We start from the raw sequence: 21,570 nt of genomic DNA, 5'->3' as shown, positions 1-21,570 counted from the left end.
TGGCTATGGGCGAGGGTAGAGCGGTCTGAAGAAAGGGAAAGGGGGTGGCTTTTAGCAGGCACCCCCTTCCTAATGCCTGGTCCCTTGATCAGGCCTCCCCAGAAGCGTGCATCAGGCTTTCCTTGTGCCAATTCCTCTGCCCGCCTCTGGTTGAATGCTACTGGTGACGGACCTTGCATTATCCTGCCCCATTAAATGGCTCCCACCTCCAAACTTGCCACTTGGTGGAGGGCGATGGGGCATTAAATTCTGCCCAATATTTCTTTCCTAATCAGAGCACCAAAAACAGGTTAACTGCTTATTCATTGTCTTTGTCATTTGTGGGACTTTGCAGAAATAGGCTGCCACCCACGTAACAGTGAATGCACTTGGAAAAGCAATAAATTGGATGTGAAGTGCTTTAATAATGATAAGTCACAAAATAAATGCAAGTTCTTTCTTTGTACTGATTTCTTTTTGTTTTTATGTTTCTTTTCAGCCTGCAAGCTGGTTTTTGGCTGATCTGAGAAAAGAGAGTCACAAATGATTTTGTTCTTTTACACTGGGTTATTACCATCTAGTGATAATTTTACATTTACTTATTGCAAGCTGGAGATTGCTGTTATTTGGTTAGTATTTACAATTTCTTGGTATAGATTTAACCGGATGGAAAATCTTTTACATAAGTGGAGTAAAAAATTAGTTAATTTTTAAGTAGAGGGACAGATTTGGTTAACACTAGTTAGTCATGGTGCATCTTCTGAATAGTTATGTGTACATTATTAATATGGAATTATCATGCGTTAATAGCATTGTACTTCTTAGAATCTGAAAAATAACATCCTGCCTCAGGTACACATAAGATTTATAGATTGAAAATAAATTTTTGTTCTGTTACTGTAAGGCGAATGAACAGAATGATTTTCAGTTTTTATTATCTGCTTTGCTTGTTTTTATTAGCTACAGATGTTTATTTGAGAACACACTGATTCACATGTTTTACAACAACAACTTGTATTTGCAAAGCACCGTCAAAATCACAAGGCACTTCACAGAAGCATTATTAAAAACGTTAACACTGAGCACATAAGGACAGAGGCCAAAGAAGTAGGTTTTGAGGAGCATCGTTAGGGAGGAGCGATGTAGAGATGTGGAGAGGTTTAAGGATTGAATTCCAGAGTTTAAGACCTGTGCAGTTGAAGGCATAGCCACCAGTGGTGGAGTGATTAAAATAAGGAATTTACAAGAAGTCAGAATTAGAAGAACACAGATATTTTGGAGGGTGGTAAGGCTGGAGAAAGTTAGATTGAAAACTTGCAGAATGAATTACAAACTTTCTTTCTATTGAATAGCTTCTGACAAATGGATACATTGAAAATAATCCAAGATAAAAAAGGTACCCGAATCCATTCAAAGGAAAATGCTCGGGCTGATATTATCCGGGCAAAACTCATTCAGGATTTTAATCTGTTGGATCATTTACAAGGATTGGTCATCAATGATCCCAAATATAACATGAATGATGTTAAAGGTACTGTAGACTGATAAGATTGACTTTGATTCTTTAAAACACAATGTAAAAGAAAAATGCACAGAAGTATGAGGTGTGAAAAATACACTTAGTTAAATGAGAAAATTAATATACGTGGCATTGCCTTTCCAGCCAGACCAGAGTCTGCATGTACAAAGTGCAAGATACGCATGTTTACCCATGCAATGCAAGCATGATATTACACAACATGGGCAAACACTGTAAAGAAAACATCACCTTTCAAAGCAGTTATCTTTCTGATTTTATTATTTTGAAATTGGAAATAGAATGCACCTTCATTTTTGTAAGTGTAAATTTTTTTTACAATACTTAAATGGGGAGTTGACACTTAAATCTAGTTAGCCAGACTTTCCTCCATTATGTCTTTGGGACAGTTAGCTTGATAGATAAAGTAATGATGATAATCATGATTTATGTCCAGTGAGTTTAATCATTTGGAGTTACAACATACTAACTTGGAAATGAGGGTCAGTGTGCTGGTTTATGCAACTATGCAGCTATATTCTACACAAAGATAAAATGGTGGATCTAAATAAGCAGCAGCAGTGACACAATTGTAAGCAATCCTCAAAAAATAAATAATGAAAGGGATGCATGAAGGCTAACAAAATTACCAGGATATAATTAGATTGAGATATTCAAAATATGAGAGGGCTAGGCTTGAAATTTCATAGTTATTATCTGAACTTAAAGAATAGATTCCTCCTCTTTCAGGGACCATGCCCGGAAACTCTCCCGTTCTTTACCGCTTGTCATCAGGCGTATTGAAGGATTTACAGGCTGATTATCAATCTGCTGAACCACATTGTGAACGCACCTTCCATGGTAATTAAGGCCAGAATTTTACATTCGATGTGCAGGTGCGCACCCTGAAATGTAAAATGACACGCGATGATGCCGGGCGTGCGTCCTGACATCATCGAGAACTCACATGATATTTCATTCAATTTCACAACTGAAAAGCCTGTTAAGGCCATTAACAAGGTAATTAAATTGAATTTTATGCTGCCCATCCAACCTTACGGTTGGCGGGCAGGCAAAAAGGCCAAGCGGCCTTTATGCTTTTTAGGATACCTCACCCACGAGTGGGATGAGGTTTCCTAAAGCTAATACTAACGAAATAAAACCTTTATTTTGAAAATAAAAACATAGTCACATGAGAGGGGACATGTTTCATTAAATTTTTAGTGTCCTTATTTATTTTTTAAAAAGGGCTTCAAACTCCCTGGGGCAGCTCTGTGCCTCAGGGACATTGAAGCACTCTTTCACATGCATGCGTGAACTGTGCATTAGACCCGACTCTGCCTCCTCCCCCCCGCCTGCACAGCTAGCACTCAGGGCTACCGCTCACAATCCACGCAGGGCAGGCCTTAATTGGCCTGTCCGACAAATGTAAAATTCTGGCCTAAGTCTTCAACTGGGACCTGAACCCACAAGACATCTCAAGTATGGATTACCATCTAAATATTATTCATATTGTTTTATGATATGCTGGTTGTTCTCAAAAGATACTTGTACTGTTGTGAGCCTCCTCAACACCCTTTGCAGTGTTAAGCTTATTCAATCCTTACTCCAACCTTAGGCCTACTCAGTTTTGCCAGAGTCAAATTTGTGCACAAACCTATAACTATGTCATCTCCCAATCATTTTCCTGCTTCATGAAAGGGCAGTTTGGGGATAGAAGCAGAGCAATAGAGGATGAGATTAGTGTAATCACACTTGATTTGTGCCATTTGACTAATTGAAGGAGTATTGCTATACTGCAGGACCATGAACACATGTTTGTATAAACACAAGGTGGGGGATTCCTTTAGGTTGCAACATGTTACATGGAACTGGAAGATTTCCTCCAATCAGTACAACAGCTATATGTGTTCTTTCAGAAGAGATCTTCCTACCGTGTCAATATTGCTAAGACATAGCAACCAGAGGAAACCCTATTTCAAGGCTTTTACTAATATAGATACTGTGGAGTTGGGAGAACAGTTTATTTTGTTTCCACCTTATTTTTAAATTATGAGACAACAATGGCAAGATACTTTATGCAATTGGTAACTTGATCCAAAAAACAGATAATTGGTAACACTGTTGGTTTTTGTTTGCTCAGAAGTTGGTAATACGTAATCTAGACCTCAATAAAATATCCAGTGAGATAGTTTTGTCTAACTTGTGCCTTATGATTTGGAGGGATTGATTATTACAATTAAGATTTTCAGTGAATTTTCAAGAGCAGAGCATGAGTGAGGTATAATCCCATCTCTGTCCTGCTCTTGTTGGACTTTTGGACTTTGTCTAAAGATGGTAACTCTAGCAATTGTGATACTTAGATGCTGACTGAGTGTTAATCTGCAGTGGAGTAACATAAGAGCAGAAAATTAGATAAGGCCAGGATCTATGTTAGCAATGTTAGCAGATGAACATTTCATGCAATTATTTGATATTTCTTTGTCCATTATATTAATAAAGGCATTAACCTTTTTTTGGCAAATTTTCCTTGAGAGCTGACCTAATAGCAGTATAGTCACCACGTGAATCAAATGCTGCTTATTGGGAGTGATATCAGGCAATTTGACTGCTTAACAGATTACCACAGTGTTCATGGCTAGCCCCAATCCTGTTCAATGTATATACAAATGACCTGCCAACAATCACATTCTGCAAGCTCATCTATGCTGGTGACATCTGTCATGCCACCCATGCCCCATTCTTCTCCACTCTGGACCAGATCCTTAAAAAGATATCACAAAGTTGATGGACTGCTGCAGCACATGGCGTCTCATGTTGAATCCCTCAAAAACCCTATCCAGTGTATTCCATCTCTACAATGCCAGTGCCAAAAAAGAATTGTATGCCCACATGGATGGCCAGAGACTAAAGCATGATCTCAGCTCAACATATTTGGGAGTGACTTTAGATAGGACTCTGTCCTTCCAGGAGCATTTGAAATAAACAGCCGCAAAGGTCAAAACCAGAAACAATCTATTAACCAAACTTGCTGGATCTATGTGGGGTGCTGCTGCCACAACACTCCAGACCTCATCAGTTTCCCTATCATACTCTGCAGCAGAGAACTGTGCACCTGTCTGGCAAAGGTCATCATGGGCACATCTTGTTGACACTCAATTGAATGCAACAATGGGCATCATAACTGGAACTCTCCACTCAACACCCTTCCCCTGGCTTCCTATTCTTGCAAACATTGCTCTGCCAAATATCCGCAGACTGACAAAAATCCACAAGCTGGTTGAAACCATGTGTGCTGCACCTCAGTTACCATTCCATGATGACCTATTCAATCCATCTACTGCCCCCATTCCATCGCAGCGTCACATATGGAGCACCCTTCTTGAGCAAGATGTACCAGCAAATATCCTTTGGATCAAGGAATGGGGAACACAGGAAGTCACGAACAAGTTCCTCGTGACAAACCCCATCTGTCGAATGGCAGGCTTTGAACTGCCATGGCAACAGTAGTCCTTGCTAAATTGGCTCAGGACAGGCCATGGTCCCTCTGCAGCCAATCTCCACCAGTGGGGCCTCAGTACAAACCCCTTATGCACTTGTGGAAAGACACAAGCAGTGCTGCATATTACTGAGAAGCGTCCCTCCACCACCTGTGCACAGTGGCAGCAGTGTGTACCATGTACAAGATGCACTGCAGATTAAGTGGCGGACTAGTCACCATAAACTCAGCAAATAGGGAGGCTATTGCTTGGTTTCGGGGATTTGCATTCAGTGACCAACAAGAATAACTGATTAATATGACAACTTATCAATCACCCCAGAGCAAATTATCTGAATGATGAGGCCCCACAGGTTAAAGTTAATCTTAGTTACCTGTTTAGTTCTTACTGAGTCACTTACTAGACACCAGTACTGTTTTTATGTCAGACACTGTGCTATACATTGTGAGCAGAATCTTCCCCTCCCGCCATAAATTCCATGACGGTTGAGAAAGTGGGAGTAATTCTCACCGTGGAATGAGATGGGCTTTTAAGCGCCATTGTGTGCTCCCCACCTCGTTAGTTATTTATGCACGTGTTCTGCGTTGGATCTCATGGCGGGGCAGGCAGGTAGTTGGGAGCCCTGCCTTCATGTCCAGGTGCCATATTTAAAAGACGCCCGGACAGCCCTTGACTAATAGGAAGAAGGAAAGGATGACTGCGGCTCCCCACTTCAGCGATGCATCCCCGGAGCATCTCCTGGAGGCAGTTCAAGAAAGGCAGAGATTCTCTTCCCCAGGGATGACCACAGGAGACAATTCCAGCTGATCACTGCAGCTTGGGAGGAGGTAGCCGGGGCAGTCAGCACCCATGGGGTGTAGAGGAGGACCACCCTGGAGTACAGGAAAAGGGTCAACAATTTAATATGCACCACTAGGGTAAGTGAACCTTCTACCCTTCCAACCCACCCCACCACATCTGTGTTTGTCTCATGGGACCTGGGAGTCATTGGCTAGGCCAGCATTTCTTTTGCCCATCCCACAATGTCCTTGACATTGGCTACTAACCCCTGCGATCATATGCTGGGCTATTTGTGAGGGAACTGCTGGGTTTTACCCAGCCATGGTGAAGGCACAGCAATTGGGTTTGGAGTAGAGGTCAACTCGCAGGTGCTGCTGCTCCCATGCATCTGCTGCCCTTGTCCTTTTAGCTGGTAGAGCTCATGAGGCTGGAGGGTGCTGTTCAGGAGGCCTTAGTGACTTGCTGCAGTGCATCTTGTACATGGTACACACTGCTGCCACTGTGCACAGTTGGTGGAGGGACTGAAAATTGAGGGTGCTGGCTGGGGTGTTAATCAAGCGGGCTGCTTTGTCCTGGATGGGGTCCAGCTTCCTGAGTGTTCTTGGAGCTGCACTCATCCAGGCAATTGGAGACTATTCCATCTCACTCCTAACTTGTGGCATGCACATGATGGTTGAGTTTTGGGGAGTCACAAGGTCAGTTAGCAGCCACAGAATTAATATCCTGCAACATGCTCTTTCATCATATGTGCTCACAATCTATCCATCTGTCTTTATTTAGGAGAAGGTGGTCCACAACAAGAGGGAGAGAAAGAAAATGGGAGGGGGGATGCCTGAACTCTAGCCCCTCACACAATTGAACAACAGGCTGATGAGCTGGCAGGCGAGGATCGTGACCATGCCTGTGCTGATGGAGAGGTTGGCGTTGCCCAACCATCTAGTGCGGAAGCTTACACATAATCCAGACAACCTTGGAAAATCAAGGTGATTGACGAGTGCCAAGTTTGAGCCAGCCTAGGCATCACTCCTTGTCTCCTCTCGCCATTCTAGGTGCTAGCAGGAAAAGGGTGAGGCCTTTGCACCTGAAGTCAACCCCAGCCCTCAGAAGACTTCTCACTTGTACAGCCATCAGAGCATTCACTAGCCCAGAGACACACACTTCAGTGGCTCATGGATCTAGCTTAGGCTCGGCTCACACTCTGGTGGTCACTGCACAGACTCGTGGCCACAGCAGGAGGAGGCAGCGACAGTGATTGGCACTCAGAGGACTGCTGGAGAAGAGGCCGCTACCAAGCCTGAATCATATGATAAGCCTCTGGAAGCAGTCATGGAGAGGATGCTGGAGTATCAGCAAGAAGCAAGGGAACATCATGTCAGTGGCTCTTAACAGAGTGACACGGGAGACAGAGGACTACATCCGTGTTATCTTTCTGATGTAGCAACTCTGATATGTGAGCACATGGAAGCCTCCATGGGGAGGATGGTGGACGGCATAGAGAACCTGGTTCAAAAAGAACACCCATTTTCTGCTGGAGGTGCGCTCAGACCTGCACTTCATTGCTGTAGCCATGGGTGAGTTTTTGCAGTGGCTGTGCGAGAGGGGGACCGAGAACATGGACCTCCCTTCAGGTGCCCTTTCTCCCCAAGGAGTCAGGGAGGGGCCCTCGGGCACCCAAAGGGAGAAGGAATGTCAAACGGATACCCTGGCAGCATCCACCCAGGAATCTCCAAGGTTGTCCATGTATTCCCAATTCCTTGTGCCTGTGACCCCATCAACTATAGCTTCTCAGGCTGAGGAGATTGCACCTGCCCCCGAGTAGGAGACCCAAAGCAGGCCATAGCCCTCCAGGCCTTGGCCCTCCATTGGACATAGGCCAAAGTCATCACAGACAACAGGGCAAGCTCGTCAACAGGCTGTCTCCACCTCTGCTGCGGATGTTGGGGAAGCACCTAGACATAGTGGTAGAGTAAGGAAAATTAAAATGTATTGAATGAGCATTGGCAGCACGGAAGTTCAATCATTGTAAATAGTTTCTGCACTCCAAAATATATGACATGTTGCACTGTTTGGAAGTCTCCTGGATTCATTCTTGCTGCTAGTTTTAATGGTCGCACTCCATCCCTTCTAGCGGTGACCAAAGATGGGTCTTCCTACCCCTAATACATGGTTGCATGTGAAGACATCACTCTTTGACAAGGGTGATGACTGCCAAGTGCAAGAGGCCTCCCACTCACAATTCCACTTGCGTCCACTGCCCTTGAGACTCAATGCATAGACCTTGTTACAGTGGGAAGGCTAACCACATGAGTCCTTGTCAGGCAAACCCATTCCCCAGAAAGGATGGAGGCCTCAGTCATGACTTGGCTGCCATTCGCCTGCATGCCCCTTGTAGAAATACCCCTCCCTTCCTTTCCCACTTCTTCCTTAACTCTGCCTGGAGCAAATGGCCAATGGCTCAGAGTAACTCTACACCTTGCTGTGATCTCATTGTCATGAAAACCCTTTGAGCCAGATCTGCTGTCATGTGGCCTTCACCAAGTAGTGAGGAATAGCAAATGAGAAAGTTCTCATACAGTCTCCGCATGTTTATTAGGGTTTACCTTTAGTTGTCCAGTTGTGCTGACCTACAATTCCACCCAGCTGAGCAAACCCTCCCCCCATCTTGATGTTTTTCTTGGATATAGAAGGCTTTGCTTTGGTCTGGAGCTGGTTCTGTCTCAGGATGGCATGTGTTTTATTTCAAACTGTCTCCACCACATTTTACCCTCCCCCTGTCACCCACCAACTTCTCCCCATCACCATTGGAACGCGCCCCCCCCCCCCCCCCCCCCCCCCCCCCCCCCCCCCCCCCCCCCCCCCCCCACTGCCTCCCAACCACGATATCATCTTCACTGTCCCCTCAGTTACCCTTGAGTCTTCCCCCGTCACCTTGGACCCTTTCACTGTTAATCTGCACATGCCTTACCTCCCTGCTGAGCCCACTGCAGTCTCCTTTTCTATGCCCACCGTGATCCTCCCCACTCCTGTGATCTATGTCACCAACAATGACCCCCTGGATGAGATCTATACCCAACACATCCAGACCCTGACTTTCCCTCCCTACTGCATCCCACTTCCCCCTCTCACAATCACTGTCCCCTCATATCTCGTACCTCCAGTTCATCCCCCAGGATCCCAATGCTGACTCAATTGACCCTTCCTTCTGAAGCACTCTGGCCCCACCTCTCCTCACCTCCCTCCCTCCCCCTTCCCCTTCAATACTTCCTCCCCCACTTCCCCTTCAATGCCTTCCTTCCCCCCAGAAACCCCTTCCTCTTCTACCTTCCTCCCCCCTTCACTCCATCCAGACCACCCCCCCCACCCCTTGTTCTCATCCAGACACCCTCCATCTTGTTCTCATCCGGAACCCCTTTCTCCTCTGCCTCCCGGTTCTACTCCTCTGGACCGCCACCTTCGTTGCTTGCACCCACCACCGCCCCTCCACCTTCCTGCCTTTCATCCACACCATACCTGTGGCCAGCTTCAACTCCAGGTAAGTGCTTTAAATTCTCCCTCGCTGGGTGCACTCCATGAATGTCGAGTCAGGTTACAGAATGGCATAAATTCCCATTCGTGGGATGGAAGATTTGACAGGGGCACACGATTCCAGTCTGTGGGTGTCTTGGTGAGCATGTATGAGATGCAAAGTGGGTTCCCGCCAAGCTTAAGCCGGTAACCCGACCTGCCATCAACCAGCCATGAATGTTGCGGGGGGAATATCCCAACCTGGTTTCTTGGCGTCGGGAAACCAATTATTTGCTCCCTGCCATATCTTTTGCCCCCGTCCGCCACAAGTCCCACTGCTGGCGGTGGGGAGGGGGAAAATTCCATTCCGTGTTATCTGCCATATCCCATATTAACTTATCTTCTGACTTTCTTTCTCTTTTTCTTGACCATGTTGCCGTTAATAATATGATAATGCTACCACAGTAAGATAAGAAAAAACTGTACGTTAGAACTGCCTTATGCAAGAAACATAAGTTATTGCAATATTTGACAAATTGCTTAGTAAAGTGCACTAATGTTTAGTTTGTGAAGACTTGTTTGTAGAGAAGATTTGTGCTGCTTTTACAGGGAGAGTTTGTGATTGGCTTTACTGTCAAAGTGCACAATTTGCACCCAACTCCAGGGCTTTTATGCCTTTTGCCGCCATTATATACTGACATAAAACTAATGCGCTGACATATCATTAGAGCACTAAACTCCAATGGCAATATTAGAAACAACATTTAACTTTTCTGGGATCAAACACATGGGGTACTTGTAATCAAGAGATCAACTGGAGGTCAGAAGTTGCCTACCATCTTCTCAATTTCTTTTACATTGCTCCAGGCTTTGGGGCCAACCCTGAGATTTACTGAACCTGAAGCTGATCATTACTTTTTACTTAGTTCAGGAGAAATTCCTAATTTGTAGCAAGCCTTATACACTTGTGCTGGATGTTTTAAATACAATCTATTTTTACTAAATGAGAGAGGAACTTTGGGTAGCTGTGTTGCCAGTCCAGCAGCCTCAAATTAATGGGAGAATTGTCAAGTCTTAGAAACCTGAGAGGCCTGTATTCCATAGAGATGAGAAAAATGCTCTTGGAGTAGAATTTTACAATTCCTTGCCAGTGTGTTTGCAGGGTGGGGTTGGGGGGGGTGGGGGGGGGATGTTGGGGGGGGTGGGGAAGAAAAATTCCCTGGGTGGCCTTCCCGCTGCCCACCTGCCTGCTCCCGACCTGTCCTCAATTTTACAGAGAGTGGGCTGTCCTCGTCCCAATTGAGGCCCTTAACATGCCAATTACTGACCGCATGAGGGCTACCACCTGGCCTCAATTTTCAGGCTGGTGGGAGAAGAACTGGGACAAGGGGAAAGACCAGCAGGTTACTCTGCTCAGGCCCTGGGCAGGAAGGCATGGGGGCACTTCCATCACCGGTCCCTTTTCGCATTGGTAAACAAGGTCTGACTCCCCCTCTCCGGGTGCTCCCTCCCGGCCTGACAGGACTGTCACCCCTCTCCACCACCCCCCACCTCAAGCCACCCCTCCTGTCTAGAGTTGCTTGGGTTGCCCTGGAATGTTCAGGAATTGAAGATCAACCTCCGGGACACTGCTGCGTGCAATCCTGGAGAAAAATCATCAGGACGTTAATAAAGATTTTTTTTTGTCATTTTCTTTGAACATTTCTCTTTACCAGAAATAAAACTTTTCAAAAATAGGAAAAAAGGCTGTTTGGCTGACAGTCAAGCACCATCCAATTGGGTAATGAGTCTTTGTGCTTTCCTATTAGCATAGGAAGGTGGTATGTCACACGGTTGGATGTGTTGGCTGACTCATGGCTGGGGTGTGAGGGAAAGTCATGTGATGAAACCTCCAGGAAGACGTTTAATCATTGTTGGCAACTCATCCCTACCTGAGACACCCACATTTGCAACCATCCTGGCTCCAGGACCTGGACTCGTGGGACTGCTTGAAGTCCCAGCGGTTGTCACCACTTCTGCTGGTGCTGCTGGGACTGGCACAGCTGCAGACCAATCAGGTTGGCTGCCAGCTCTCTGGGGCAGGGCTTCCTCCCAAGATGCAGAAATCCTGCCTCCAGGCAATGAACACTCATTGGGAAACCTCACCACCCCCAAAATTCTGCCCTTGTGTACTGTCACAATCAAAGTATTACATACATATCTTGCAGGTACACTTACTACTTTAAATATGACTTTATAGCTAGAAAGTGAAGAAATTTAAAATAATGGAAAGGCATTTACTGATAATATATATAAAAACTCTAAAGAAATAATGGATTCAATCGAAAAAGACTTATAATGATCCTCACTCATTGTTCCTTAGATCCAAACAAGTTGAACAAGTTGATAATTGAAGATCCTCTACAGCTGGTGCGCTTTGATTTAAATCCAGTTCGAAATGTAAATATCTCCTCAAACCACAGACAGAGAAACCGTCTTCAGTATCGCTATGTCAAGTACCCACCACTCAACATGTGGGCACAATGGATCCTGGAAAGTATCCTTATCAAATCAATTGTCTATAAAAATATATAATATTCTCTAAAAATTAATTCAATTAACATTGGCTCTTGTTTCTCCAAGAAAAAAGCTAATATTACCTCACATGATCTAGGGCCTGAATTTTTTGATTGTCAGGCTCATGCGATCAGCGCGGCCGGGAGCAGCCGGGAAACGGGCCCCTGACCACAATCGGCCCACGACCACGATTTCACGCTGGTTGGCTAATTAATGGCCAGCCAGCGTGAAACGTGCGCTGAAAAGCTCAGCGCTGCCAGGTTGGGGGCGAGAAGAGGGCGGGCGATGACATCACCACGGACGTGCATTAGTGCTTTGAGAGAGCACCCTGAAGGCAAACAACTGCCTCAGGGAGCTGCAGACTTGCAAATAATGAAATGAAGCAGTAAATAGCTGCAAAAAATATGCCCGTGCATCACAATCAAGCACCCGAAAGCAAACCTCATAAAAATGCTGTCCCCAGATAGCTCTTTTAATTTTATTTCCTGATGGAGATTTCATCCCACCCTTGGATAAGGTTTCATGAAAATTGTAAAGGCCGTCCAGCCAATTCGCCCATCTGCCAACCGTAAGGTTGGATGGGCCATGAAAAATCGCAGACAATTGCGCCATTAATGGGCTCCATTCCCCGATTAATTGTCAGTGGGCGTGCTTCCGGCTTTTGCGCGTGCCCACCATGCGAAAGAGTGCGCAATGACATTGGGGTGCCTGCCCGACGTCACTTTGTGCAATTTTACGCCCAATCGGGTGGGGTGTAAAGTTCTGCCCTAGGTATATCCAAGAGATAGACTGGCCACATAAAGTCTCAAGTTTTCCTACCTTCACGTTACTATCTGACCTAATTATTGGATGTCTACCTGAGAGGGAGTACGAGGCATTGTATTAAAGTTTCACTCAAAAGCCAGTACCTCCATCAGCACAACACTCTGTCAGCTGAAGTGTCAGCCTAGGTTAAGCGTTAATTTCCCTGGAGTAGGACTTGAACCCACAACTTTCAGAATATTGCCAGATGCTATGGGATGCTGGACATGTTCCGGCTTCTGAGCACTGCTGTAACTACCTAGAGAATGAGAAGAGGAGAATGGATTCGAATGTTGTCATCCTGACAAATCCTGAAGCATTGGGCAGAATTTTGCCGTCGGCGAGCAGGGGGCGGGGCCCACCCGCTGACGCGTAAAGTGACGCGGGATGTCGTTGGGCGGAACCCCCAATGTCACCCCGCCCCATTTAAATTTTCAGGAAGGCGGAGGTGCAGCAAAATCAGCTGCGGGCCGGCCGACCTGTCAATAGCCAATTGAGGCCATTGACAGGATCATTTAAACAATTAACGAACCTGCCCATCCAACACAGCGGGCAATAGATAAAACATGAAACCACATCCACCGGCGGGATGAGGTTTCATGTAGGGATTTAAAAAGCTTAATAAAGTTATAGTGTAAATTAAGAACATGTCCAATCTCATGTGACATTGTCACATGAGAGGGACATGTTAAGGAATTTTTTTTTCTATTTTTAATCTTTTTCAACGTGGAAGCGAGATCCCCGAGGCTGCACTTTGCCTCAGGGAGATCTGTGCTCTTTTGTGCACATCAGGAAGGGCATAGCGCTTCCCGCCAGACATCACGCTGGGTGGGCCTTAATTGGCCCATCCATGTAAAATGGCGGTGCTGCCCACTTCTCCGGCGGGGATCGGCTCCCCGCCCGCCGGAGATTGGGTCATGCCCGCCCACCCAACAGGCAGAAATTCTGCCCATAACATACAGCTGAACGACTCATACAGTTTGGTGTTTCAGCATAAGCTATAGTGCTGGAGAGTGAGCAGTTCTCACAGCCGTACATGTTTCCTCTGTGATGCTTATATTTGATGTGCTGTTGTCATACATTATGTCGGACATTGCTGGAAGAGTTAAGGATGGGCATTCTTCCAGCAATCAGAAAATTGCTTTCGTTTTCTGTTCAGTGTATTTCTCTTTCTTCAACGTCTGCCCAGGGAGCTCTTGATGGGAAGATACCCCCTCCAACCCCAGATCAAATAAGACCATCCTTCTCTGAAGGACGTTCTGTAATAGGAGCTTAAAAGCTGCATCAGCAAGTCTGCAGATCACCTTCTTTGAGTTGTTGCATCCATTCTGCTTGCCCAACAATAGCTTTAAGGGTGAACAGAACCCCTGTAAAAGCTGTTGACATTGGTTAGCCTATCCACGGTTCCCAATACACCCAGTACATCATCTGATGTGTCACAGACGCATCACAATATCATGCTATTGCCAATTAACAATTACACAATAGTGGATGGTCAAAGGGAAACAGTGCTGCCAACACTGCAACACAATTGCAAAGTCACACCTCTACTGGGAATGTTTCCAACATGTTTGGTGCAAGAAACATTTGTTTCTCTTTCCCAGGGTATTAGAGATTTTACTTAGACAGGCACAGTATTTTTGAACGTGTTTCTTGAATAAGGATTTCATGAATGATGACATAGAAAAACGTAACCTCGACAAGATGTCAGTAGTGAAAAGCGAGGCTGATATTAATTATACAACTGAAGAGTAAGGCATATTTGTCATATGACTCCATCAGCCCCATTATATAAACATTTCCTTAGCATTCGTTTCCTAAATGTGGTTTTGATATTTTGAATAGAATTCAATTGATTAATGGGCTTGACAAAAATATGCTGTACATTTTCCTTATCAGAGCCAACTAGGTTCATTTTTCAGAAACCTTATTCTGTATCTCATTATCCTCAACAGTATTGTATTTGGTGTTTTAGTAGGTAAGAGAAAGCAACTTCCCCTCATTCACTGTATACTAGATTTAGGCAATAGAGAAAAATAGAAAAGTAATAAAACAGCTTGACAACCAATTAGGTTACAAATGAAATTATTACTCCTTCCAAATGCAATGAGGTGCAGTCATTCCAACTATAATCACATTGGAAATATACATATAGATAATGGTTTGAATCTTGCGTGGAACGACAATCACCGTCGGCTTGCTGCTCTGCACCTACTTTTCTGCATTACAACGGAGCTCCGCATTTCTGGCTGGGTCTTCTGATCCCTGCTTCTTCAGAAATGTGAGTGCACCTTCAGTGGAACTACTTGCTTGTACTATTGAACCGTCGGGGAAAGACAAGCCACGCCCCCTTTTTATGGCCCCCCCCCCCCCCAGCTGCTGTACTCTGGTAAGTGTTTGAAGGTCCCAAAGCTTCTCAGTGTATTAGAATGTATGACTGAATGGATGAGTGAGTGAGTGAAATGTAGGTGTGGAAGTGGGTAGGTGGATGAGGTAAGTTGGCAGCTGGGTATAGCAACTGCATAGGATGGTAGGTGGGTAAAGTGGCAGCTGGACAGGCTGGCCAGTAGGTAGGTGGGTGGCTTGGATAGTCGGATAGGATTGGGAGGGGTTGTCATGTTGGGGTGTAATCAGCTTAGGTTGTGGGGTGGTCAAGTTGTATAGTTACCCAGGAGTAACATTAGATTTTTTCTGTCTAACATTTCCTGAGAAACTATCCAGGTAAGTAAGTCGGAATTGTCCAGTCTCTGACTCTAACTCAGAGTTGGAGCCCTTTGCAGAGTCCCAGAGAGCAGAGGAAATTCCAATCAGAATTTCAAATTGCATGGGCAATTCCCATGCAGGTCAGTGGATTGGGACTTCCATGGGATCCCTCAGTACATCTTGAGTGTTGTGATTTTCAATAAATGTGAAGCAGGCTTTTGGATAAATTTTAATCAGAAGAAATGATAATATTTATTCACACAACACCCCGAAATGTGAATGCAATTAAACACACTCACTCCCTCATGCTCATTGACATACTGTTATGATCCTAGAACAGACCCCAAGTTGTTGATTGTTGATAAGATCTGGTTAGGACTTTTTGTGTAAGTAGACAAAGGTTGAGATTCAATACACTTGCTAAAATAATAAAGCCACAAGATTCTACGGGTTTTGAACAACCAAAAATAAATTTTGCTACACAAGGTCAGAAAGATAAAACAACTTACAATATCTATCTTATGCTCTAACATTCAGGGTTAATATGAGGTACATGTGAATTAACAGGCAAACTGTGGTCGAACACACCACACTGTAGAATAAATGACAGATGTACCCAAGACAGAGTCCATGGATTTCTCAACAACCCACTCAGGCATCAAAACACTGTGAGCCAACCAATCTCACTGAAAATCTGTCTGTCTCACGAGGGATTCCAGTCTTCACCTTTGAAGATATTGTCTTGGAATTCTCTCCAAAAGTCACTCCAAATCGGATGGCCTCAATAACAGCCCACCTTGCAGGGTTTCAATCTTCTCTCCTGAGATTCCATTCCCTTGGATTCCCAGGTATCACACAAGCACCAACTCACAAGCACAACTTCAGCTCTTTCACTGTTCTGAGCAGAACACTCAGACTCTGAAGGGGTACCTTCACCCCAATGGACCACAACACAGAGTCACCAAACTTTGGCTGCCTTTTTCGATCTTTAAGGCTTCCCATGAGCTCTCTTCAATTACCAGGGCTTCCTCTTAGCCTTCTTCAATTACTGGGTCTTGAGCCCTCTTCAATTAACGTCTGCTAACCCCAGCCCTTTTCCTACTTTTTAACTTAACTGCAACCTCTTCCTGTCCCAGTCCCATGTCTGGAACTCTTCTTTTGTGACCTTTCCCTGTCCCCTTTCCCTTTGAGACCTCTCCCTGTCCACTCTCCCCTGCCTGGGACAATTGTTTTTTTCAATGGAATGTCACTCCCAGTCACATGATCCAGGTTTTTGTGCCATTTTCCATCTCTGCGCAGGCACACTGGGTCTGAACTCAGTGCAAAGAACTTACACTGCTGAATTGCGTGTGTGCAGCCCACTCCCAGTCTGCACACGCATGAAAACTCCGTGGTCTGTCGGGATTCAGAGTTCCCGACCATTGCTGTCAACAGTAAGGCAAGTCTTGTGTTCATAACACACACACAAGTAATGATGAATTCCAGAGACAAAGCATGTGTTTAGGTTATTAACAGAAATATAACAAATAACTCACTTTGAAATTTCAGTCTTTTAAAATGCATGCATTGCAGGTTTGGATGTGTCCTCTCTCATGGTTCCTTGGATGAATTAGTTGGAAGCCTCTGGGTTTCCAGACAAAGTCATGGTCAATTATCTGTAGAGATGAATCTTTGCAGGTGAAGAAAAATTCACCCCCCTCTCTCATTGCCTGGGTTTGCTGGTTATTCTTCTTGCTAGAGGAATGGCCCTTTTTGTCCTGTTAGTTTCCAGACTGATTTGCTAGGTCCTCTTGTGGAGTAATAAGGTCTTGATCACATTTCCCCTCCAGTTTTGATCATGTGATGACAAGTTTCGGTGCCTCCCATTGTCTGTATAACGGGTTGGAGCCGGGGTGCTTAATGCACAATAGGGGAATGACTCATAATCCATCAGCATACCAGCTATGATTAGCTCACTAGAAGAATTTATTTGACATTCCATCCGCTTGGCTCTGACAAACTGTCAGCCATGATCTGTTAAATCTCTACCATTGAGTTGGTGAGGGCAATTTGCACCTGGAAACCTATTTGCATTTTTAAGTAATCTCCCAGACATAAAAACAAAAAACTGCGGATGCTGGAAATCCAAAACAAAAACAGAATTACCTGGAAAAACTCAGCAGGTCTGGCAGCATCGGCGGAGAAGAAAAGAGTTGACGTTTCGAGTCCTCGTGACCCTTTGACAGAACTCCCAGACATATTGTCTTTGCCTGTCCAGTAATCACAAAAGGTCATCTGACCTTCGGTGACCATCTTTGGCACATTGTCCACTTTTTAAAATCAATTTCAAAAAGTCCACATTGCATAAAGTCCATATCTTGAAAGTCAGGAATATGATGGGCTGTAACTTAAGTATTGGCCTGCAGAAAATGGAAGAAATAAATACCTACTTACCTGGTCTTGAAAATTATGTTGGTACTTCTGTTCCCTAAAGCTGCTTGGGGCCTGCATGGAAAGTTTCCTCACAGGCCCCAGTGAAGTGTAGCTCCAGTGTATTCAAGGAGGCCACGCCCCCTTTTTGCAGCACTTGCCGCTGTAAAGCAGCTAAATTTAAAAGGCCAGGGAAATTGACAGGCCAGGGGAAGGTAAGTGTCTCAGGTAAGTGGATAGATTTGGGGGGGGTTGGGGTGTCCGGGGCGGAGGGTGGTCGGAGGGTCTGGATGTGGCGGGATGGGGGACTTGGTTGGAGGCCCGGTGGGGGTGCAACAATCTTCAGCCAGAAGTGCCGAGTGGATGATCCATCTCAACCTCTTCTGGAGGTCCCCAGCATTACAGATACCAGTCTTCAGCCAATTCAACTCACTCCACATGATATCAAGAAACAGCTGAAGTCACTGGATAGTGCAAAGGCTATGAGCCCTGACAATATTCTGGGAATAGCTTCCACAGCACTCAAGAAGCTTTACACTGTCCAGTTCAAAGCAACCTGCTTGATTGGCACCACGTCCATAAACATTCACTCCCTCCGCCACCGACACACTATAGCAGCAGTGTGTACCATCTACAAGATGCTTTGCAGGAATTTACCACGGCTCCTCAGACAGCACCATCCAAACCCATGGCCACTACCATCTAGAAGTACAAGGGCAGCAGTTAGATGGGAACATCACCACCTGGAAGTTCCCCTCCAAGTCACTTACCATCCTGACTTGGAAATATATCACCATTCCTTCACTGTCACTGGGTCAAAGTCCTGGAACTCCCTAACAGCACTTTGGGTGTACCTACATCACTTGGACTGCAGCGCTTCAAGAAGGGAGCTCACCATCACCTTCTCAAGGGCAACCAGGGAAGGGCAGTAAATGCTGGCCCAGCCAGTGAAACCCACATCCCGTGAATGAATAAAAAAAACAATATTTTGTCCAGTGTCACATGAAGCTACCAGGACAAATCCTCTTACTGCTTATGCTGCCGGGAGGAAGATTCCTCGGACAAATTTTATGTAGTTTATGATTTGGCGTTTTTTGGTGCTGTTGCTGAACGTTAATGAGGTTTCAGTAATACCATGCTTTCTTGGCTTACTTAACATTAAAGAGGCTTTGCTTCCCTTTGACAGACTTGAGATAGTGAATATAGTTTAAGAACATAAGAACTAGGAGCAGGAGTAGGCAATTCAGCCCCTTGAGCCTGCCCCGCCATTCAATACGATAATGGCTGATCTAATTTTGGCCTCAACTCCAATTTCCCGCCCTCTCCCCATAACCTTTCAACCCGTTACTAATTAAAAATCTGTCTATCTTCTCCTTAAATTTATTCAGCATCCCGGCATCCACTGCACTCTGAGGTAGTGAATTCCACAAATACAGGATCCTTTGAGAAAAATAATTCCTCCTCATCTCTGATTTAAATCTACCACCCCTTCGCCTAAAACTATGGCCTCTCATTCTAGAATGCCCCACAAGGAGTGTTTCCCCTCCACGTCTACTTTGTCTATCCCCTTTAGCATCTTATATACCTCAGTTAGATCTCCTCTCATCCTTCTAAACTCTAATGAGTATAGACCTAAACTGCTCAATCTCTCCTCATAAGACAAGCCCTGCATCTCTGGAATCAATCTAGTGAATCTCCTCTGAACCGCCTCCAATGCAATTACTTCCTTCCTCAATTAAGGGGACCAAAACTGTGCACAGTACTCCAGGTGTGGTCTCACTAATGCCTTGTACAGTTGCAACAACACTTCCCTATTTTTATACTCTATTCCTTTAGCAATAAATGCCAAAATTCTATTTGCCTTCCTTATTACCTGCTGTACCTGCATAGTAGCTTTCAGTGATTTATGCACGAGGACACCCAGATCCCTCTGCACTGAAGCATTCTGAAGTTTCTCTCCATTTAAATATTTAAGTTCAAACTTTTCATTAAAAACTACTCACAAAGACCTCAGAGTAAATACATGGTATTCAGAAAGCAGCCTGTTCTTCTCCTTGGAGTCTCTTAGTCATCTGATTACTGATGTCACAGTTAAATCATTAACATGTAATGATGTACATGTTACATTTACATGGTCTCATTAACACATTCATTAACACATTACTCTACAGCATAACTTTGGACCATACTAATTTGGTGGCTTGTTGTTATATTTTATCAGCAGGATGCATACTTCCAAGATACTTACAGTTTTGAGAGATTTGAAAATATTAGCTTTGTGTTAACCCCTCACAGCAAGTAGCAATGATAGAAATTTATGGAAAATTCAGAAACTTTTAAAAATCTAGATGTACTGTGAAATAAATAAAACGTTATAATCTTGTAGCATTTTAGACAGAGTGTAGACTTTGATGATTTTGTATAATGCTATGATATATGATACTTTCTCAGATGTCTCTCACAAACCAGGGCTAAAGTTTCACGTCATAACAACCATGTTAGTGATCATCGACTGGTGCATTCTTTCAGTTTTGACAAGTGAAATCTTACTCAGGTGGCTGTATGATTTTGTGAATTTTTGGAAAAGTGGCTGGAACGTGTTTGACTTGACTGTACTAATTACGGTAAGAACCATGATCTATGTCATTTGTGGACTCTATTAGAATTCTTTAAATCTCCCTCATCTTTCACTTAAATAGAAGCTTCTTTTATTTAGCATGCTTCTAGTGTCCTGTATTGCTGCCAGAAATAAATTGCCAATGGGGCACCCAGTCAGTATCAGTGCCTGTCAGTGCTAGTGCCAGGGCCTCCTCTCTTTATACCTGTACCAACACCTCAGTGCCAAGATTTCTTACACAGTGCTAGTCACAGTATTAGCACCATTCCCATCTCATGCCCATTGACTTGATATGGAGGTAGACAGATAGAGAAACAGACAGTCAGACAGACAAACAGGTAGATAGACAGACAGACGAAGGTAGATAGATAGATGGATGATAGTTTGTCGGATCTTAGTTCATCCATCCTAAAATGCCCTAAAGTTACCCCTCCCCCCCCATTTCACTATAATAAAAGATTCCAGCTTTCTGACTCTATTTACATAAACTATTTACATAAATTTCTCTGGTCTTCATTCCGAGACAAGTAAACACAAATGAACATAAAATCATCCATGATGTGTCCATCTTGTGCTCATGGTGCCTCTACCTTGTGCTTGTGAGTGCTACGCCTGGGTGCTCCCCCCTCGTTGGACTTGGAAACAGCCTGCTGACCCTGCTGTCTTGTTGGCTTTGATGACTTTGGTGGTTGTCCTCTGGCTGGTGGAGCCTGTGCTGGCCCCGACTGGGAGGGGGTGGCCAGTGCCATGGCTGGCATCTCCCCAGTCAGCGCAGCCTCATCAGATGCAACAGTCACTGGCAGAGGGGCAGAGGACCTGCTGCCATCATCCAGAACGCCCTGAGATAAGCCCGCAAAAACGACAAGCAGCTCATGTGCCAATGTGAGGTTGCTCTGGACCTCCCAGCTCAACATTGACGAGTGGGTACCAAGCTGGGATACTGGGTATCTCATCCATCTCCCACACTGACACTGACCACCTGAGGTTAGTGCCTGTGTGAGGGCTTGCAGGTCCAAGCGCAACCCTAGGAACCCTTGATTCTGTCCCTGGAACTGCCTTTCCATGAGACTTGCCACTCTCTCAATGGAGGAGGCAGTGTGCTTGGCCGTGAGGGTCAACGCATTTCTGATATGAAGACCAAAGCACGCTGTCTAGGGAGGCAAGGGAAGAGATATCAGGGGCCCTGGCAGTAATTTTCAAATCTT

General features: G+C 44.9%; 1 protein-coding gene across 1 annotated transcript in view; it reads left to right on the top strand.

Moving 5' to 3' along the window:
* The first annotated feature begins 1,341 nt into the window (after positions 1-1,341).
* Positions 1,342-21,570, top strand: part of LOC121269849 (cation channel sperm-associated protein 2-like) — a 57,748-nt gene continuing 37,519 nt past the window's right edge. Inside the window, exons 1-4 of the mRNA XM_041174886.1 lie at positions 1,342-1,510; positions 11,642-11,815; positions 14,546-14,614; positions 20,200-20,372. Of these exons, the coding sequence (XP_041030820.1) occupies positions 1,342-1,510; positions 11,642-11,815; positions 14,546-14,614; positions 20,200-20,372 (585 nt within the window). The remainder of the gene's footprint in view (positions 1,511-11,641; positions 11,816-14,545; positions 14,615-20,199; positions 20,373-21,570) is intronic.

Source organism: Carcharodon carcharias, chromosome 26, assembly GCF_017639515.1.
Source record: "Carcharodon carcharias isolate sCarCar2 chromosome 26, sCarCar2.pri, whole genome shotgun sequence".
Classification (NCBI taxonomy): domain Eukaryota; kingdom Metazoa; phylum Chordata; class Chondrichthyes; order Lamniformes; family Lamnidae; genus Carcharodon; species Carcharodon carcharias.
Note: the sequence above shows the minus strand (reverse complement) of the source record. Positions and strands in the feature narration are given on the sequence as shown.